Source organism: Sturnus vulgaris, chromosome 5 (assembly GCF_052056855.1).
Source record: "Sturnus vulgaris isolate bStuVul1 chromosome 5, bStuVul1.hap1, whole genome shotgun sequence".
Taxonomy (NCBI): Eukaryota; Metazoa; Chordata; class Aves; order Passeriformes; family Sturnidae; genus Sturnus; species Sturnus vulgaris.
This window is the reverse complement of record NC_142247.1, coordinates 62,264,659-62,283,533: the sequence shown is the minus strand read 5'-3', so window position 1 is coordinate 62,283,533 and position 18,875 is coordinate 62,264,659. Positions and strand designations below refer to the sequence as shown.

At 38.8% G+C, this 18,875-nt stretch overlaps 1 protein-coding gene across 2 annotated transcripts in view; it reads right to left on the bottom strand.

The window, feature by feature from the left end:
- RELN (reelin) overlaps window positions 1-18,875 on the bottom strand; it is a 274,669-nt gene that overhangs the window by 163,374 nt on the left and 92,420 nt on the right. For both annotated transcript variants that reach the window (XM_088165846.1, XM_014869033.2), the window contains exon 4: window positions 1,860-1,930. In XM_088165846.1, coding sequence (XP_088021972.1) covers window positions 1,860-1,930 — 71 coding nt within the window. The remainder of the gene's footprint in view (window positions 1-1,859; window positions 1,931-18,875) is intronic.

The following is an 18,875-nucleotide window of genomic DNA, read 5'->3' as shown; positions in this document are numbered from 1 at the left end:
TTACTGTTCTAACCAACCTAACTGTTGCTAAAATGTTGATTTGAGGTTAGGTTATGCTCCAAAATTGCAGAACTGTAAAGCAGGGAGGAATGAAAGAATAAAAGTTTCTTTTGTCAGCTCTCCTACTAAAATCTCAGGGAACAGCATGTCTGAAGCAGGACTGTCAGGAAGAAAATACCATGGTACTTTCTTCTAGCAGAGAGGAATCTTGTTGCTTTGCCCATATTCTCCTTGACTATGTTGCCAGTTCTGACACTGACAGTCATGTATTTCCATTCAGACTGCCTGTGCAGAACTTTCACCATCCTAGTCACTGCCAGAACTTTGTCACTGCCATCGGTATGACTCCTACTTCCCTCTCCCTTCCTTACCTGTTCTGGCTACCCCAGGCTGCCTTTGGCTGTGCCATGCTCACTCTGCAGTTATGCCTTGGAGAATTCAATCAGTTTATGAGGTTTTTTTGTGCTGATTTTATACTGATTACTCTGCATATTCATTTATCCACTCCTGACTCACATCCATCCAGCAAAGCAGCCTGTCTGAGATATCCTCCCCATCCTCCTCAGCACATCCCCAATGGAGATCCTGCCAACACTTCTGTTCCAGGCCCCCCTGGTTCCATGCACCAGTCATTGAAACCCTACACTTCCACACTCCCATTACAGGTGCACAATTACCTCCTGTTAATTTCTCCAGATGTTCTTCCTTTCCCACAGCACAAACGTGGCTGGCCCAATCACTTTCCATCCAGATCACCATAGTATTCCCTCCTCATTGCCAGCACTGTTACATATTTGTAATTCCTCCAAAGTATACCCAACATCCTAGGCTGCCAGCTGACATTCTTTCACCCCTCTGAATCCCTCTTCCTACTTCCATTGAACTACAACAAAAGTGACAACTTGAATATTGAAGTTTAAAGTTGAAATATTTTTCTCTCGTTATCATAGAACTACTATTGATACCTTATATGAATAACTCAATTTATGCTCCTGAAATAATGTTCAACAGCTTTTTATTGCAAAAGTTGTATTCCCAAACTCATAGGAAAAAACTCCCAACCTTATAGCTCTAATGCCCCCAAGAGATGTGTTTTATGGAATTTTCTTTTGTGTGTGAATATGACAACACATTTCCCATTTAAAAATCTTTATTTTAAATCATTTGGCCTGCGTTTTATTCTTTCTTTTCACATGGAAATATCACTGGAATTTTGCTGATATATCTAGAAATTCATTTCTCTCCTGTACCAAAAATGATGGATACTTTCTCTACTTCTCACTGTCTTAATGAAGCAGGTTCAAAGCAAAGTACTATTTGTAGACAACAGATGACAACAGGACATTTATCTTTTAGGTTATTCATTGAAAGGTAAGCTGTGAAAACAATTAGATTTTTAAAGTTTGTGTAAGTCAAACATTTTGTTTAGCCATAAAAATGATCAAATGTTGCATGTGACAGGCAAAAATTCAATGGCCTCCTTTCATGAAATGGGAAGGTAGATTTTTCACAAGGACATGTGAGAGCTGGATAGTAAACAAAGCTTTTGCTGCAGTCAAATTGCTTAAAGTTAATACAGTGAGGGTTAAAACTCAGCTTGTGGTTCTGACAGGAAAGAAATGTTGGCTATTACAGGCTGATTCCAGGCATGTGCCTCATGCTACTGAAAGTTTTGTATATTCCCCAACACTTAGCAGAGAGGAGAAGTGGATAGATAATGGCAACTTTGAAGTCAAAGAAACTCAGTTTCAAGAATGTAAATAAGATCCTGATAAGAGGTTTTCTACAGAATAACTTGCATCAAGAGTAAAAAAAAAATCACATTTGCCAGATATTTTTAGAATTATGGTCACTCTTACCTCCCTGTTCACACAGCTGTTGTGCTAAGGCATCCTTGAATATAACTTGGCCCCTATGAGTAGCTGTAGCCCTGTGAACATAAAAGACAACAGTAAATAATATGAACTTATTTATACATATATATGTATATCTTTATGCATGACTGATAAAATCAGAAGTTCCATTCTGCTTTCTTTCTGTGTTCTTCTTTGTAGTCTTCTAAATGTATAGAATAATTTCCAGTGATTGTTTTGTGCATAGCAAAAGAAAATTCCTAAACCTAAATGGGTTGGTCATAAAAATCACTGGTAATAAAAATCACAATGAAGGACGTGCCATATATCTTTGACATATATCTGTAGCTGCACATAGTTTCTATATTTGAGACCTCAAAAGTTTTGTCTAAAGAATAATTAATTCCCAGTAGTGACCCACAGCTAGAAGACCTGTAATGTACCACAAAATTTCACAAGTTTTGTGAAAAAAAAAAGCACAAGTCATTTTGTTTCCTCACGATCAGGTAGAAATATAATGGAATGTGATTTTTCTCTTACAGACCTCTCATGCTAACATTAATTGTTTTACCTTCTTTCCAGCTGCTCATTTAATCCCTTTTCTAAGTGCAGTACTTCACAACACCAGTTTTTTTCTCAGAGATCTCAAAACCTTTCACTATTTGCAAGTGTTGTAGTTGAAGTCTGATTTCTTTCAGCCAAAGTTTTTCCAATATCTGTCTAGACTCACACACACTCTTCATACATGATCTTTAGCCTTTCTCTAATTGATATTAATGGGATCAGTATAGGTCCATGTGAAGTGTTTGAAACAGCCTCTCAGTTCAACAGTAAGATGTTGAAATCTATGAGTGCAGTTTCTCAGCCAGCAGTGTGCCCTCTCTAATGGATCATGCCTAACTTGCTTATGAAATGTCAGAAAAGACCAGAAAGGAAGGGTATGAAAATGAAAATCAAAATAAATTGTATTTTTCTTGGCTACTAGGCCAGCTACCCTGAAAAGGAAGAATAAAAGTAACATATCTAATACTAAATTTTTCATATACAGTGGATCCTCCAGGTAAAACCCATCTTCAAACTGTCACAGTACAAATAGGAGTAAACGAAAGCTTCTCTGAGATCTACTTTGCCTTCTGTACATGTAGGAAAGCTCTATTTACACCAATGTGTGTGTCCTGAAATGCAAAACTATGCTCACCTGATGCTCCTAGGGCTTTTAGACACTCTCTTCCTCTGCCTGAGGAAGGAGAGCTGTGTTGTCTTTTTCATCTTGGACTTTCAGAGGCAGATGTACAGCTGGAGCCTTGCCTCACCTGGCAGTGACAGTATTTTGGCCACAGTCCCAAGATCACATTACCAGTGTGAGGTTTTGGTTGCACTCCCTACCATGTGCCCCATTGAAACTATTTTAGGATTTTCAGTGTTTTCTTACAAGAGCAGAACTTCATGCCATAGTTCAACATTAGCATTTCTATATCTGCTAACAAGACCAGTGACCATACTAAGTACAGAGTAAAATAAAAACAAATACACTGCTCCAGCACAAGCAAGAGAACTGAGGCTTTAAGTCCCATTTAAAAATATGAATGAAAGCATTTATTTAAGCTCTGTTGAGATGAATATGCACGAAACTATAATCACTACATACATTTCTGCAATTTACCACATAGGTGTATTCAGTCATGCAAGTCGGAATTGGACCAAACAATCTCCAAAAGCAAATATGGGCCCAGATTTCTTTAGAAGGACCAGATATTGTGGCTTCCTCTGGCAGCTGAAATGGCAGGGCATCCCACAGCCAGCTTTGTGGCCGATGCAGCACCAACAGACACATTTTGCATATGTGTTTCAGTGTGGGAATTTCATGTATTGAGCTTCCCTAGCTCAAAATACAAGAAAAAGCCACATCTAAGGCTCAGAAGGTATTTTGTACAACAGTTCTATCCCCCAAGCTGCCAGGGACTGACTGTCAGAGAGGACTCTTTGCAGACAGTGGGAAAGAAAACTTTTATTAGCAGTGCACCAGGACTTGAGGGATGCTGTTTGTGTGACAGCCCAGGATACAATTCAGAACGTACACAACAACAATGGCAACCAGAGCATTCCTTTATGAGGCAGAGAAGAGCAAACTCTTGGAACACAGACCACATGCAGAGGTGAGCTTGAGTATGTATCTGAATGCAAATAAATACCAAGTAATACCAATAATACCAAACTCTGTGCTGTTTACTGGATCTCTGCATGCGTGTGAGAAAAAGGGGATTTGGGCAGAGAGCCAGCAACCAGTTGAATGATCGGCATCTTTCTGTGTCTGTCATCCCCTGCTTGACAATGCAGACTAGGAGCCAATGACTGCTGTTCCACAGCAGGAGTGATGTGCGCCCTGGGGAAGGGGTGCAGTGCAGGAGGGGCACTGCCTGCTGCAGCGTGTGCCCACGTCAGGTTTGTCGTGCCACGGGCATCAGCGCGGACAGCGCAGCTTCAAAGGCTTGTGAAGGATGCTGCTGCTGCCACTTCACCAGTATTATCTGCTCCATTCTCTCTGCGTTTATGCTTTGTTAATGGAGCAAATGAAAACAACGCAGCACAATTATGCAGGAACTGAGCTACTTCTAGAAAGAAGTTCAAAAATATACCTTTTCTGTATTGAACTTTCTTTGTTGGTGATGTTTCTGCCTCCACAGAATAGGATCACGAATTTGGATTCTTTTTTTATAAAGACGTGTAACATATCCAAACTCATTTCAATTCCTATATTCACACTCCAGTCTAAAAACTACATAATATTATGATAATCATTACAAAAATAATACTGGCAATGCCTGAAAGAGACTCTACTAAAGAAAGAAAATTGTTCAACTATTAACTCTGGGGTTTTGCTTTTGTGACATAGATATCTATCCAGTAACTGAACGTTGTACTTTTTTGAAAAGTTCTATGCTGTCTTAAATGTAGTTAAGTATTGCTTAGAGGAAGGGCGTTTACTAACTACTCTTTGATGTTACTCCATACCAGTCTATAGTTCCACTCTGACTAAATTGTCTGCTATTTATTCCCAGCTAAAGGGCAAGAGACTAATCAGATCTAATGTGTCAGTCAGCCAAAAGGCAAGATGCATGTTCCATATGTCCCCAGAGATAATTCCAAGTAGGAATTCATCTTTCCAAAGGGATGAGAAATAAAAGAAAAATGGGAGAGAACAGGAACATCCTGACATGATAAGTGAGAGCTTTGAAAGAAAAACAACTTCGAGGTAATAAGGTTCCTTTTTATATTAACCTCACTCTTCCATTAGCCTAGATGCATTTGTGTGCTTGGGGCTATGCAAGAGGGGATGAACTGCTTACAGAGGAATAAAGAGGTCTGAACACAAAAAGGCTACATCAGGGGCTAAGGCTCACTGGCAGTTCAAGGCATTGCTAACCCCATACTTCAATTACATCAATTTAAAAAAGAATTTTCCTTCATAGACGACAACTATTTGAGTTGAAATCAGATGCTAATCAGATGCTTATTTCAACTGATGAGATCAGTTGAAATAAGGACTTCCAGATTATCTGTCACTGAAAATAAAAGAAAAGACAAAGACTTTCTGATTCTCTACTTAAACTATTTATAATCCATGTCACCTGTGAAATGGGGCTTGAAGTGCCACCCTGCCCAAGTGCCAACAAGCTGAAAAACACTTTTCAAGTGCAGTATTGCCAGCTCCTCTGAACACAGCCTCAGTAGTATCAATTTGTCTCCTGTGTGATGACACAAGTCATTCCAGGTGATGTGGGAGGAACAAACCCAGAGACACTTCCACACCACAGAGAGCTCTCCCTCCTGCTGCTGTTGGTTGGAGGCAGCAGGCTGATCTGTGCACCCAAGAGCAGAGTGCCTGGCCTGGCCCTTCCCCTGGAGCTCTCACATGCTCTGGGGTTCACAGGCTTGGTGCTCGTTCTGCCCTTACACAGATGCTCAGCACCTTTCCCTGGTGAGGGAAGGCACTGGGACAAATTCATCTGAGAGGGGGCTTCAAAAAGGCTCAGGTGCCCTACAATAAAATACCTCATCTCATGAGGCACCAAAAAGGGTTTTCTACAGTATCAAAGCAGGCTATTTCTTACCTGCACTAGCAGAGTTTAACCTTGTGCCAGCTTCTAGTGGTTAGTGGCTGCTTCTACTCAAGGAAATTCAGGGTGACATCCCCAACACTGGCTCCAGGAAAATCGGTGAGTGACTAAATGAAACTGAAATTGGTCTTCCCCAACCTCACAGTGGTGTCCCCCCAAAATCAGGTCTGATGCTAGCAGAGACTGTGTTGCCTCCCCACCACTGCAGCTGATGCTGGGCAAGTTATGAGCCTGGGCTGGAGTAGAAAATAATTCATACCCAGTGATTGCTGCTGGAATTTTGTGTTGGAGTATCTCATAGTTTATGGATTGCTAACATGCTCTTGTTAACAGGTTGCATTTTAAAGAGAGTTGATCTCTTTAAAAACCAAGAGATTTTGGCTCAGGAGAGCACAGGTAGGAGGCTACGTGGGACTGACCCTTGTGTGCTGCCTCTGCTGCCTGGCTCTGCCAGCTCCATCTGTGGAAAGGACACACAGCCACACTGCCCAGAGGTGGGTAGCTGCCCTCCTTATGCAAATAAATGGGTTGATTTTTAATGCATTTTTAAATTTGCATGATCTTCTCTGTAGGATTGCCTTGTTTAACCCACTGTCTTTTAAAAATAGATTCTTCTCCAATACTGCCTGATTAAGGGATCTCTGAATAAAATAACTTGAAAGCACAATGGAGAAGAGGCCTTCTGGAACATGGGGCTGTGTTGTGCACAGCCTTTAATGGTGGGAGTGTGAACCATTTTCTTCCAGTGCCCTGCAAAGGTGGTTTGTTGACCATTTACTGTGTGTGGCAGGAGGTGAGGTCAGCCTGGGGTGCATTTTGGATTGTGTTTCCTACCAGGGCTGAAACCTTCAGTGACAATTTATTCAAGAGCAGTCAGCCCAACATGTTAAACCTGACTGGGAGATGGTGCTGGTTCTGGTGCTGGGGCCAGCAGGGAAAATGCACAGAGCACTCGTGGCTGCTGATCCAGAAGGCATTTGGATGGGAGACTTCCATCTACTGATTAAATGTCTCCAAGTTGTTATTTCAGTTTTCACTTGACATGCAAGTGCAGTCTAATTAAAGCAGCAGAAATGAGATCTGTGTGTTCTGAAATACACATTTTGACTCTGCTTTTCTCTCCCTGTCCCCAATGGTTTCCTCACTGAGATGTTATAGAGAAAGTCATCTGTCCTGACCATATTCAGCTGAAATTGTCACAGAAATTTGGCAAGTAAGATGCAATTACTTATGTAGACATTTGTTCAGGAGGCTGGAATTAGCACACTTGCTCTAAAAACCTCAATCAGAGGTGAAAATTCTTCAGGGAGAAAGGACTAAAATGGCCAGCAAAAGCCAGGATGTATGCTAGAGGGCAAAGAACAATCATTTTATTTGGGGCAACTGTCCTGACCTGAAGTTTGTGGTTCACATGAATAAACTATGCTTATTACTTACTTCATGGGTGAGGCTTCACACAGGGTAAATGAAAGAGGAACAAGTGCCACCTGGCTTTGCCTTTTGTCTCAGAATTTATCTCTGGGGACTCCACATGTGGGGAAAAGGACTCAAACTAAAGGTTGATTAAAGACTGATTTAATAAACACTTAAGGACTTTCTTTGAACAAGATTTGAATAAAACAAACATTCTCAAATAGAAAATAAATGAGAAGGGCCTACATAAATTTTGTTCCAGTACCTGAAGGGAATGATGGAGAGGACATTTGGTGACAGGACAAGAGGGAATGACTTCAGACTGAAAGGGGGCTGGTTTATAGATATTAAGAAAAAAAATCTTTACTGTGAGAGTGGTGAGGCACTAGAACAGGCAGGCCATTCTGATTCTATTCTAGATTCTATAATTATGATCCATATTACATGAGATGGATCTAAGACTACAGCACTGGAAACGGAGGGGTGCACAGACTCCTCCAGCCCCTACACGTTACAATTTATAAGAACCTTTTTTTGTTGTCCTAAAGAACACCAAACTTTTGTTTGGCTGCAAGGTGCATGTACAAAAAAGATGGATACAACATAACAAGGTATATACCTTATAAAAGAGGTAAAAAGTAAGACTTACCATTTTAAAATTAGTTTCATTTTCCCTTCTGTCTCAAAGAATAAAAAAGATGTGGGTTTTAAAAAATTCTGTCTAGTTTTATGTGACTAGAATGATTAGAGCTTCTTGCTAACTGAAAGCAGATTAGGACAATACTTTCTTCTCAGCTACAGGAAATCCAGCATTTTCATTAGTATTTTGCATTGTGTGATTATAAAGGAAAGCAAATTCTATTTTTTCTATACTTGGAATAAAGGGTTATTGCAGTGGCATCTGCCAAGCAGAGAGCTCATATAAATAATAGAACAAGCATCCATTGTCTCTTACTGACACAGTGCCAACAACTAGGCCCCTGTTTTCCACCTTTTTCAGTCTTTGGGAGAAGACTCTGTCCTTGTTTCAGGTTTTGCAATCTATTGTACTTGATTATTTAGCAAAACATCGATTGGATGAATTTTAGGTTTTTAATGCACTGAATATTTATAACTATTTGAAATCTATATTAAACCCTAAGCTAACAAATACATTACTTTTTTTTGGTATTAAAAAATACTGCTTTTCCTAAATTTTTCTTATGTAATCTTCTAAAGATTATATTCAATGAAGATATTATTCAATCACCTAAATCATCCTTCAATAACAACAAAACCTTTGTCTTTTCCAGTATGAAAAGAAGAAATGTTGCAGCTACCGTGGAATTTAAAATTCCTGAAATCTCTAAATTAAAACAGAGGTATTAAGTAAATGGACTTGCAGTCAATGTATGCTTCTACAATGACCCTTTTCTAAACTAAATGTACTAATTATGTTTGGCAGTGCTGATCAACTGGGGGAGCTCAGCAGAGGCCACCAAGATGATCTGGGCTGGAGCACATACCCTGTGAGGAGAAACTGATAGGGCAGAAGAGATAATTTTGGGGGATCATGGCAGCAGCCACCAAAGGAACTTTTGCAGTTCCCCTCCATCATGGCTATATTGTAAAACTAGACTGGATTAAAGTCCTGAGCAACCTCCTTTGAGCAGGATTTTAGACTAAAGACCTCCTGAGATCCCTTCCAGTCTCCATTTAACTGCAGAACCATCATTCTAAAGTTTTGCATATCTGGTAAAAGCAAAGAAATGAAAGCAAGGATTGCATCTAATCAAATTATTCATCACTTGAGGACTGATTTTCACAGAATAAAAGAATTAACCAGTTCGTTATGTTTAACACTTTGTATAAATAACTGTGATACTGATTCTCCCTAATCATGAGTTTACAGCTGGGTATCTCAGAGTATCCAACCAGAAGTGCCAAAGGTTTTACATGACCCCAGAAAACCAGGAGTTTAAAGGTAGTTGACGCTCTGGGGTTTTCTATGTGATAAATTTTTAAAGGAAATCTCATAATAAATAACATACTCAGCTAACATGGTGAAAACTTAATTTGAATTTAAAATTAAAAAGAAAAATCTGAAACAGCATATGAGATGCTGCGATGAAAACAACATTAGTTTTAGAAGATCCTAAATAATAAGAAAAAGGATGATTTTAATGCCACATTTTCAGTTCACTGCTCTCATGCCATCTGTACTCACTACTCATTTCCTAGTAAAGGTTTCTCAAGTCTGCTCTATCCTGATTTAGCTGCCCACTGCTCCCACAGGATGTTGTCACTAGCTATGGATGAGCTGGACCACATAAAAATCCAGAACCCTATCCCCTGTATTTGTTTTACAACCTCCACAAAGAAATCTTCAATGGCCAAATTAATTCTCTTTCTTAAAAACAACTAATTTCAATATTAACTACAGATATGTAACTGGTGTCTCCACAATGTGCAAGTCAGCTTGCAAGGGAAGGATAAAACCTGCCTCTCTAGTCTAATCCTAGAAAATAATATATCAAAAATCAAATTTTCCACGGATCGCACCCCATGGCACATCGGGCAGGTTTCCCTTCCTAAAGTTTCACCAAATTCTGGAATATTACACTCCTTGCCAAATGTTTCTTTGCACTCTTCTCACCAACCTAAATGTTTTTAGAGGACTGAAAAACAAATAAAACATGGTAATCTTTCACAGACTGATCAAAATCAAACTAAGAGAGAACCTGATACAATTGTTAGTGAAGAATTGTTGCTCTTGCTGTGAATATGGTGAACCTCTGGAAAAAAAAATGCAGGGTCACTAATCATACAAAGGACAGTTATTTCTCCTGCATGGTTTTTAATTTTCATCCAGATTTATGAGTTGGAAGAAAGCATATATCCCTGAAGACCATACTAGCTTACAAATAGAAATAGGCAGGTGAAATATTGCCTTAGGAGAATAATTAATTCCATCAGCCACTGAAAAGAAAGAAAAATCTGTGAAGTTATCACAGCAGTCCAGACAAAAGAAGCAGGTGGAAAGGCATCATGTACACAGCATAAACTGGAGAGATGATGGTGTGGAGCCCTGGCAGGAGCTGGTTGTACTAGAGAGGGGTAGGAGGTTATTGGGGACCTTAGAGGATTGAGGTGTAATGTGAGGGCCCATGGAAGTGCTGTGGTGTGGGTGCTATTGGGGTTTACTGCCCAAAGATGTAGGAAACTTGGATTCATGGATTCTACTGCTTACAGTACAGTTTAGTCTTTCTCCAACATGGCCTTTTTTCAAAGACGCTCACTAGAGAGCTGTTTCAGGGTTGGGATTAAGAGACAATCAGACACATGGATGCCTAAATCACATCCAGCCTTTCCCATCCCAACCTGAGAGATCAAATTTAAAAGAAAAAAATCTGTTCTCTTGTTCCTTCCACAACAAGTCCTGTCCTCCAGCCCTGCTTTCCAACTTTTAGCAGCTCTTTGGGCTGAGCAAAGCCCCTGAGCTCCCCTTGCAGGGTGTTAGCAATGCCTCAGCATCCCTTGGTGAGGAAGGGAGCTCTGTGAGCCACAGCTGGGGTCAGGACCCACCTGGCCTGCCCAGAGACTCACCTTCACACCCCAGAGAGGATCATAAGAAAATCCCGTCTGGAAAGGACCTTGTGGGGTCTCCAAAGCAATCTCCTGCTCAAAGCAGTGTCATCTGCACTAATAAACACAAACAGCTCTGCTATACCTTCTACCACATTGACTAACAGCACACCAAGGCTCACAGTTCTGGTATTTGTGAATGCTTTTGCATAATAAAATAATTACAGGATTATCAAAATTACGTTAAACAAAATCTGAACTTCACCTTGAATTGGTCAGTCACTTGACACAGGCATAAATACACTGAATTTACAATTCATTTGGACAGCAGCCTCCCATTTAATATACTGTTCCAACAATAATGAGATTGAATCCGTTTCTCACTAGGAAACAATCCATGATTTGTCTTACTCAGAAACAAATTACCTGCTAAGCTACATTGCTATATCTCCTTTAGATACGGTGTGGATAATAATTCTTTAATCCCATTATTAAAAAAGACATCAAAGTCTAAAACCTTTCTCTTAGAGTAAAGTAATAATGAAGAGATTTATAATCCTAACCTCGAAAGAAACCTGAGTAACAGAGAATCTAAGCCACAATCTAAGTACTTCCAGGATAGATGGTTGCTCTTGCTTTTTTATTACTGACTAATTTTCCAGAGCATAGATTTGTTTTCAGAAGTCTCTGGCAGAATGAGCACAACACTAGAATGAATCTTTGTAGGAAAATATCCTGAAAATATCCCCTGAGATTCTTTAGCACTAACACTGGCTTCCCTATGTCCCTGGTGAACAAAAAAATGGTGATACTGGGTGAAACGCAAGCAGACTTCAACTCTTCATTTATTTGCTAATGACAGTTTCCTATCAAAATTAATACATTGGGAATTCAGTTCAGTAAAGTTGACAGGAAGGTGAACTTTTCAAATACACACAAATAATTATTGCTTTTTTTACATGTAATATTGCTTGGGAGCTCAAATTCCCCTGTCTGGAATCCCAAATTCCAAGTACTACAGATGAAGGCATTCATCGGAGACTTGCACATCTGCTGCTGTACACAACAGAGTGGTGCTGGAAATTAGAGAAATTCATCTGTAATTTGTGTAGCTAAGAAGTTTATGGTTGATTAATAAAACATCAAACTCAAGCTAACACTTAACGATAAAAGAGGATCTCTTCTCATAACTGTTATTCTAATGGGGTTTTCAGAGTCATACAGTTTTTAAGATTTTGTGAAAATACTGCATCAAGTAAACAAAAACAAAAAATATGAGTTTGTTCTTGCAAATCTCTCCTTTTAAACTGAGGAATTTTGGGTAGTAGGTCCACTGTTGCATTAGTCCTCTACCCTTATGGAAGGGACAATTCCCATGAGCTGCCTGGGATAAATTCACAAGTGTCAGGGTAAGTTGAAGAGGTTTTCTAAAACCTTGGTTTTCTGAGGACTCTCTTTGTCAAAAATATCCAAAGTATTGGCTCCAGACAGAGCCTTCTGGAATGGGAAGCAGTGGCATCCTATATGTGATAAATCTTCCCAGTGCAATCCAAGTAAAACTGACCAGATTAAGGATGAATTCCTAACAGGTTTCATGAAAAGTTACATAAAGGTACTACAAGTGTATTAACAATTTCCTGTTTTGAATGATCATCAGGCATCTGCTGATCTCTGGAAAAAAAAATCCCATGTCTGCACAGAGAATGGCTGAAATCTTGAAAAACTACAATGAAAACAATATATCATAAGCTAAAGGGACTTTGTTGCTATGAATGGGATGGATGTGGCAGTGAGTCAAAAGAATTGAAGCAAGACCCATCAGAGGGAAGTCACAAATAGCAGTAAACTGCTAGCTGGTAAAGGTGTGTGGATGACAGGGATACAAATATAAATTTAGAAGAAAATAAGACATATCCGAGAACAGCATCTAAAACAATGCTGCAGAAATAGCAACACTAACTATGCTGTACCACTTGTTTGGCACATGCTAAGAAAACAGGCAGACTTCATCCACTGGCAAAGATAACTCTATGTTATTCCTGTATAAAGACTGTTAAAAACAGTACATTGCAAACAACAAATAAAATGTTTTAAAATAAAGCTGGTGATGTGTGGCTTTTAGCTTCCAGGTGCATCCATGCCTGAGGATCCCTCAATCAGACAGCTCACAGTAAGTTTGGATTCCTTGTATGATATTGCTGCCCTTTTTTTAAAAAAAACATGTTTTGAAAAAATTGTTAATTTTATTGACCTGAGGCCAATCCTTTGCATTTAAACTAAAGATTTGGGTTTACATATTAATAATACTCAATGGAGACATGTTCACATGTACCTTTTAGCTTGAGAATTTCAAATGGTCTATTTATTTCTATCTCTCAATATGTATTCCACTTGAACATTGTTCTGGCTGTATTATTGACTTCATAATTCCTAAACTAAGAGATACAGAAAACATTATAAATATATTAGATACTTTTAGTAAACGAGAACACCAGCCTTTTCTGAGTTTCCATTCACAAATCTTTTGATCTGTGCTTACCACAAAAATTTAAATGTTGTCTTGCTGCAGGGAAATACCTTCCTTTTTTGCAGCTGTCAGTAGAGTTGTGGAAAGCTGTTCTTCAATACTTCTTATGCTGGTACTTGGTCTTTTGAGGAGTTTACAATAGGAACATGCTAAAGAATTTTGACCTGTTGATTTCAGGAAGCAAGAATGAAACTGCTTTTTTTTCCAGGCTATTTAATATGCTTCATTATGCACACAAAATACATTAAATTTCAGAAAATCTTTGCTTTTCATATGCTAAGATTTGTCCTGTTGAGTGGGATTTTAAATGAACCACACCTACATTTCTTAATAGTCTAAAATACTACGCGTGGTTTGAAAAAACATTTATACCAATTAACACTTCTGAAACTTGTATAAAAATGAGAAAATGCCATTTGAATTTTTTGGGAACATACTTTAAAAAGATCCTCTTTAAAGCTTTGCATTCCTGAACTCGGGAATCCGTGTCTGCATTCCTGGTGTCATTTATGCTGAATGATGCTGCTTCATGACAAGTATGGGTTTATTTGGTACTGGTTTAACTCATTGTATTTTCCTGTGCCCCTCCACACAGCAGGAGTGTGGACACAGTCATTCCACACCTGAAGCAAGGAGAAGTGATTTCTAAGCCACAGAAAGCTCATCACTTGCAGCAACACTGGTACCATCTTCCTCTTGGTCTCCCAACTCCATCCCCTCCTGGCTGAGGAGGAGTTTGCTAAAACACGTGCTCAGCTGGAGCTTCTTGCCAAGCCTGAGTTTCCTCAAATTCTTCTCCATTTGTATATAATAATCCTTCCCAATATGGTCCTCTAAATTCAGACATCCAAGATAATAATATTAAAGACACCTAAGTTGTTGTCAACTTTCACTGAAATGGACCTAGAAGTTCAGAAATAATTAATGCAGGGAGAAAGAGGGATGGACAAGCAGCATTTTCACTCCAGAAATACATCCTATGCTACATTAAATTCAATTTCCCTGTGTGTTTTGTCTTTCTTTTTTTAACTGACACAGGCACCTTTAATGCTGATGACAGAAAATTTTAATATCAGTGACTGTTTGGAAACTGGACAGTTGCTCAGGAAATGGATCTGGACTGTGTCACCATGTACAGCAGTTACTCATTTTAGAACAGCACCCTCCTAACCAAAGGACACACAACATAATGAAGAAAAATTACCCCGGTCACCGTTATTTCAGAAGTACTAGTAAATGAAATGAGCTTGCAGTTAATTCTTGCACCATTAACCTCTGATCCCAAACGAGCTCTGTGGTCTTGAGCACATTAATGACATTAAGTAGGTACATGACAGCTCTGTGCTGAGCACCCTTTTGCCCAGCCTAAGGATGCCATAGCTAACAAGATATCCATTTCCTTTGCAAAACTCAGCAGAAGGAGCTCCAAACTATCTGCTGCAGTTTGGGCACGGCTGCCAGCAGAGGTGGGAGAGATGCCCCACGGGCTGGAGGGAAGACCTGGAAATCTTTGGACTACAACCTCCTGAGACCTCAGAGCCCACACACCTTCCCAAAACTCAACATCACCCAGCACAACAATGGGAGGGGAGGCTGCTCCATGTCAGGTGACAGGATGAAGGATTTTTGGAAGATTTGGGTAAAACACTAATGAGAATTTCTAACTTTCACATATAGATACCTTTTGTTATAGAACAGTATCTAAGTTTTGTTTACAAACTGAGTAGAATTATCCACTGCATGTGTCCTGCTCCAACTTGTTTTTAAGTGAAAATTTAAAAAATCCCAACAATCTCTTCCAGCTTTGTGTAATAAACTTCATCATATATTTAAATTGATTTTTTTCTCTTGTTCTAACAAGTGTTAGAAAATATTAATGAAAGGGCACACAGGATATGGCATGAAAGCTGGGGCAAAGAGACCCTGAAGTCTGATTTCTCCCCTTCTCCAGAGATGTCCTATTTGTTTTACTGTCCTTGGTTTCCACTGAGAACAAATGTTTAAAATACTGAACAAAAATAATTCCTTCATTTTCACAAAACATTTTTTCTAGTTTTGATTTACGTGTAAACATTAGTATTCTCCCATGAATGTAATTCCTTCCAGCCATTTAAAATACATGATGACTATTTTGTTAACTCCAAGAAGTGTCAAAGAGAACATGTCCTGCTTCTTGCAGTGAAGCGATGAGAAAACTTCTAGCAAATGACAGCCCTAGTTCCTGCATAATTAACACTTCCAATAAACTGCATCCTAAGCACAGAGACTTAAATCTTCTTGCTTCAAAATTGCCATTATATGTGAATGATACTGTCAAGAGTTCATATACACTTGGAGCAATAGTGAGGTGGAAGTGCATTTCAAGTCAGTGCCAATCCTAAATTTAGGTTTTGTAAGAATATTTTTTTACAAAAGCCAAAGGGAAAAGAAATATTTACATAAAATTTATAGAAAGTAAACAGATACTAGTTAAATATTCTGACAGGTTTTTCAATGCTGTGGATTTTAATGTACTGATTCAAGAAAAATTTAAAGAGTTAAGAAAAGAAAGACTAAAATAGAAGTTTATTTCTATTTCTGCTTAGGAGTAAAAATAACAGTTAGAAATACTACAAAATATTGGATTTTTCAAGTGTAATTTATATAGTTAACTATTGTATTCATTGCAGAGAATAGGCAAGACTTGTCTTTAAATTTATAGATTCCCTTAAGAATAGTTTTAAGTATATTCATGTAAATATATTCCTTTTTGGCTTGTGGTAAAAATAATGATAGCATTTTCACCCAAATATATAAAACCAGAAATGTTATTCACTTGACAAACTGCAGTGTATTGCTATCTATTATTCTCATAGAGAACATAAGGGCATATAGAGAGGGTCTGAAATGCAATCAGAAGAGGTATTGTAAAGCATATTTTTGACACCATCTAGCCCAGCCTACACTTAAATGAGAGATTGGTGCCTCTTATGAATTAAACATAATTCTTGATTTATGTTCTGTTACCCTTGTATCAAAACCCATAGTTCCAGAGCAATGTCACTGTGAATTCATTTAATGATATTGATGATACACCTAATGCAGAGAATACAAAGTAACAAGCAGTGCAGAGTATGGCTTTATAAATCACTCCTACAGAGCATTAGGCAATAAATAACAAGCCATTAATTCACTCTAAATTATGCTAAAACATGAAAACCACTTGTGCAGCAAATTATAAATACCTGCCATTTCTAGTAAAAATATGAAACTTCTGACCAAGAAATTTTATCAAATCACGACATACATATCAGACTTCAAATTAAGCGGGTTTGGATTAGACCTCCTTTCTTTAAAACAAGGCACAGATGGCAAAAACAAGATAGCAGTTAAGTCATTCTCAAGGCAGCCCAAGCCCCCAGTGTCTCAAGCTGCTTCCAGCACCTGCATTTCATCCGTGAGATTCTCAATCCCTTGAGATCCCCGTGCTCCTGCACAGGCAGCCCTCCCAACAAATACCAGGGCTGCTGCATCTCTTCAGATAAATATGAAGCCCCAGGTCCAGAGAGTGCCTGCACTGTGAGCTACCAGCACCATATGACATGGGAAGCTCTCATGTCCTGTGTGTACACCAGTACCCAACCCACACAACACCATCCTGTGCCTGGGACTTAAAACAGCATCATCTGGTCTAACTGAGGTTAGGAAACATTTTCCTTGAGAAAACTGGAAATGGAGGGCAATGAATGATTAATTTACACATCACCTGATGCTGAAGATTGTTAAGAGTTGTTATAGTTGAGAGTCTTTGGCAGAGAAACCAGATAATTTGTTCCTTATGGTCTACTTTGTAGTATTTGAAGAAATTATATTTCAAGTGTTGGCTTTTCTGCAATTCCTCAGCATGAGTTGAGTATCTTTTTGTCTGTGTCTAAGAAATGGTAAAACAACCTCCAATTATACGTATTGGTTGAAAGTTTTTGAATCCTTTAGAGACCCAAATTCATAAGGTACAATTCATGAGGTAACAAGTGTAGAGCTGGATTATGATCCTCTTGTCATGAGCAATGTCATGAATGCAACAACCATAAAAATAGCAGTTTGACTCCCTGGGAATCATCTCTCTCTCTCCTTGCTGGATCTGCTAAGGGCTACAAGGGACATGATGAGAGAAAAGTAATTGTAAAAAGTAATTCTAAAAAGAGTAAGACTGTAAACCTAAGAAAGCTGGTTAATGGACCATGCACTGACCATGCTGACAGAAGCCCAATCTTTCACGATATTTAGCCTGGTTAGTCAAAAAACAGGGAAAAAACCAATCTGACAATTTGTATGCTACTGAATTTAGGGTGGCTGTTTTATTCCTCCATTAATCTATTAACAAAACGGACAAATTCTCCTATTAAAAATGACAGTGAGAAAGCTGAAGGCTGAGGCTGAGTGCAGGAGATGGACACTGTCCCCATTTAATATAAATGAAGATAAAACCTTTTCATGACCAGTTTTCACCTTAGTTACCCAATAGTGCTTAAGTAAAATAAACAAAATCGCTTGAATTATTATGACAATGTGAAGCCTTGGTTTGGGCTTCCCCAAACTCCTCTGTCTCTGCTCCTCTTCCCAGTAAACTGTAATCTCCTAACCTGACATTTGGATAGTGTAAATTTGAGGATTGCCACAGGCACAGACATGCCACTAAAACTAAACAAAACAGCTCTGTATGAATAAAAAAGTTACCTCTCAAGGGTTTTTACTCTTCCCAAATTTCTGTAGGCAAGGTGCTGACTTTCTGCATGAAGTCTTCCCAGGCTGGCTTAGCCTGAACACCTGTGAGCTTTGCTGTCTCACCAAAAGCTCGCTGCTCTTTTCTATTTCCCAGACTGTATTTTTGTGTCCCCATCCATTTCTGTATTTCCCAAAATATTCTTAACAACATGCCAGTGAGAAACAGAGTAAACAGCTCTTTCTAACTATCTCATCTGGAATTATATCTCCCATTTTAACTTTTCCTTTGAAAATAAACCACTTAGTCTAACATTGTTTTAACGGCATTTTTAGAATAAAAATGTAATTATACTCTGCATGTATGAACCTCAACGCTAAAATTTAGCTTCATCTATCTATAACTGTGCATCAGTTGCTGGGAGACCAAAGATTGTGCTACTCACTGTCTTTCTCTTGCTTTGTATTTCAACAGCCCCCAACATCCCTTTGCATACTAACAGCTGCACAGTACTTTTGCTCTTTAATTTGTTTCAGTGATTGTGTGAGCAGATTGAGGTCACTATAATGCCCTCAAAACTCCTAGTGGCAAACCACTTGTGTTATGGACATTAAATCTGAGATGCCCACAGCCCAGACTTTTCTACATAAAAATATACTGACTGACCCAGTTATCCAGCTTTGGCCTAGGTTATTCTA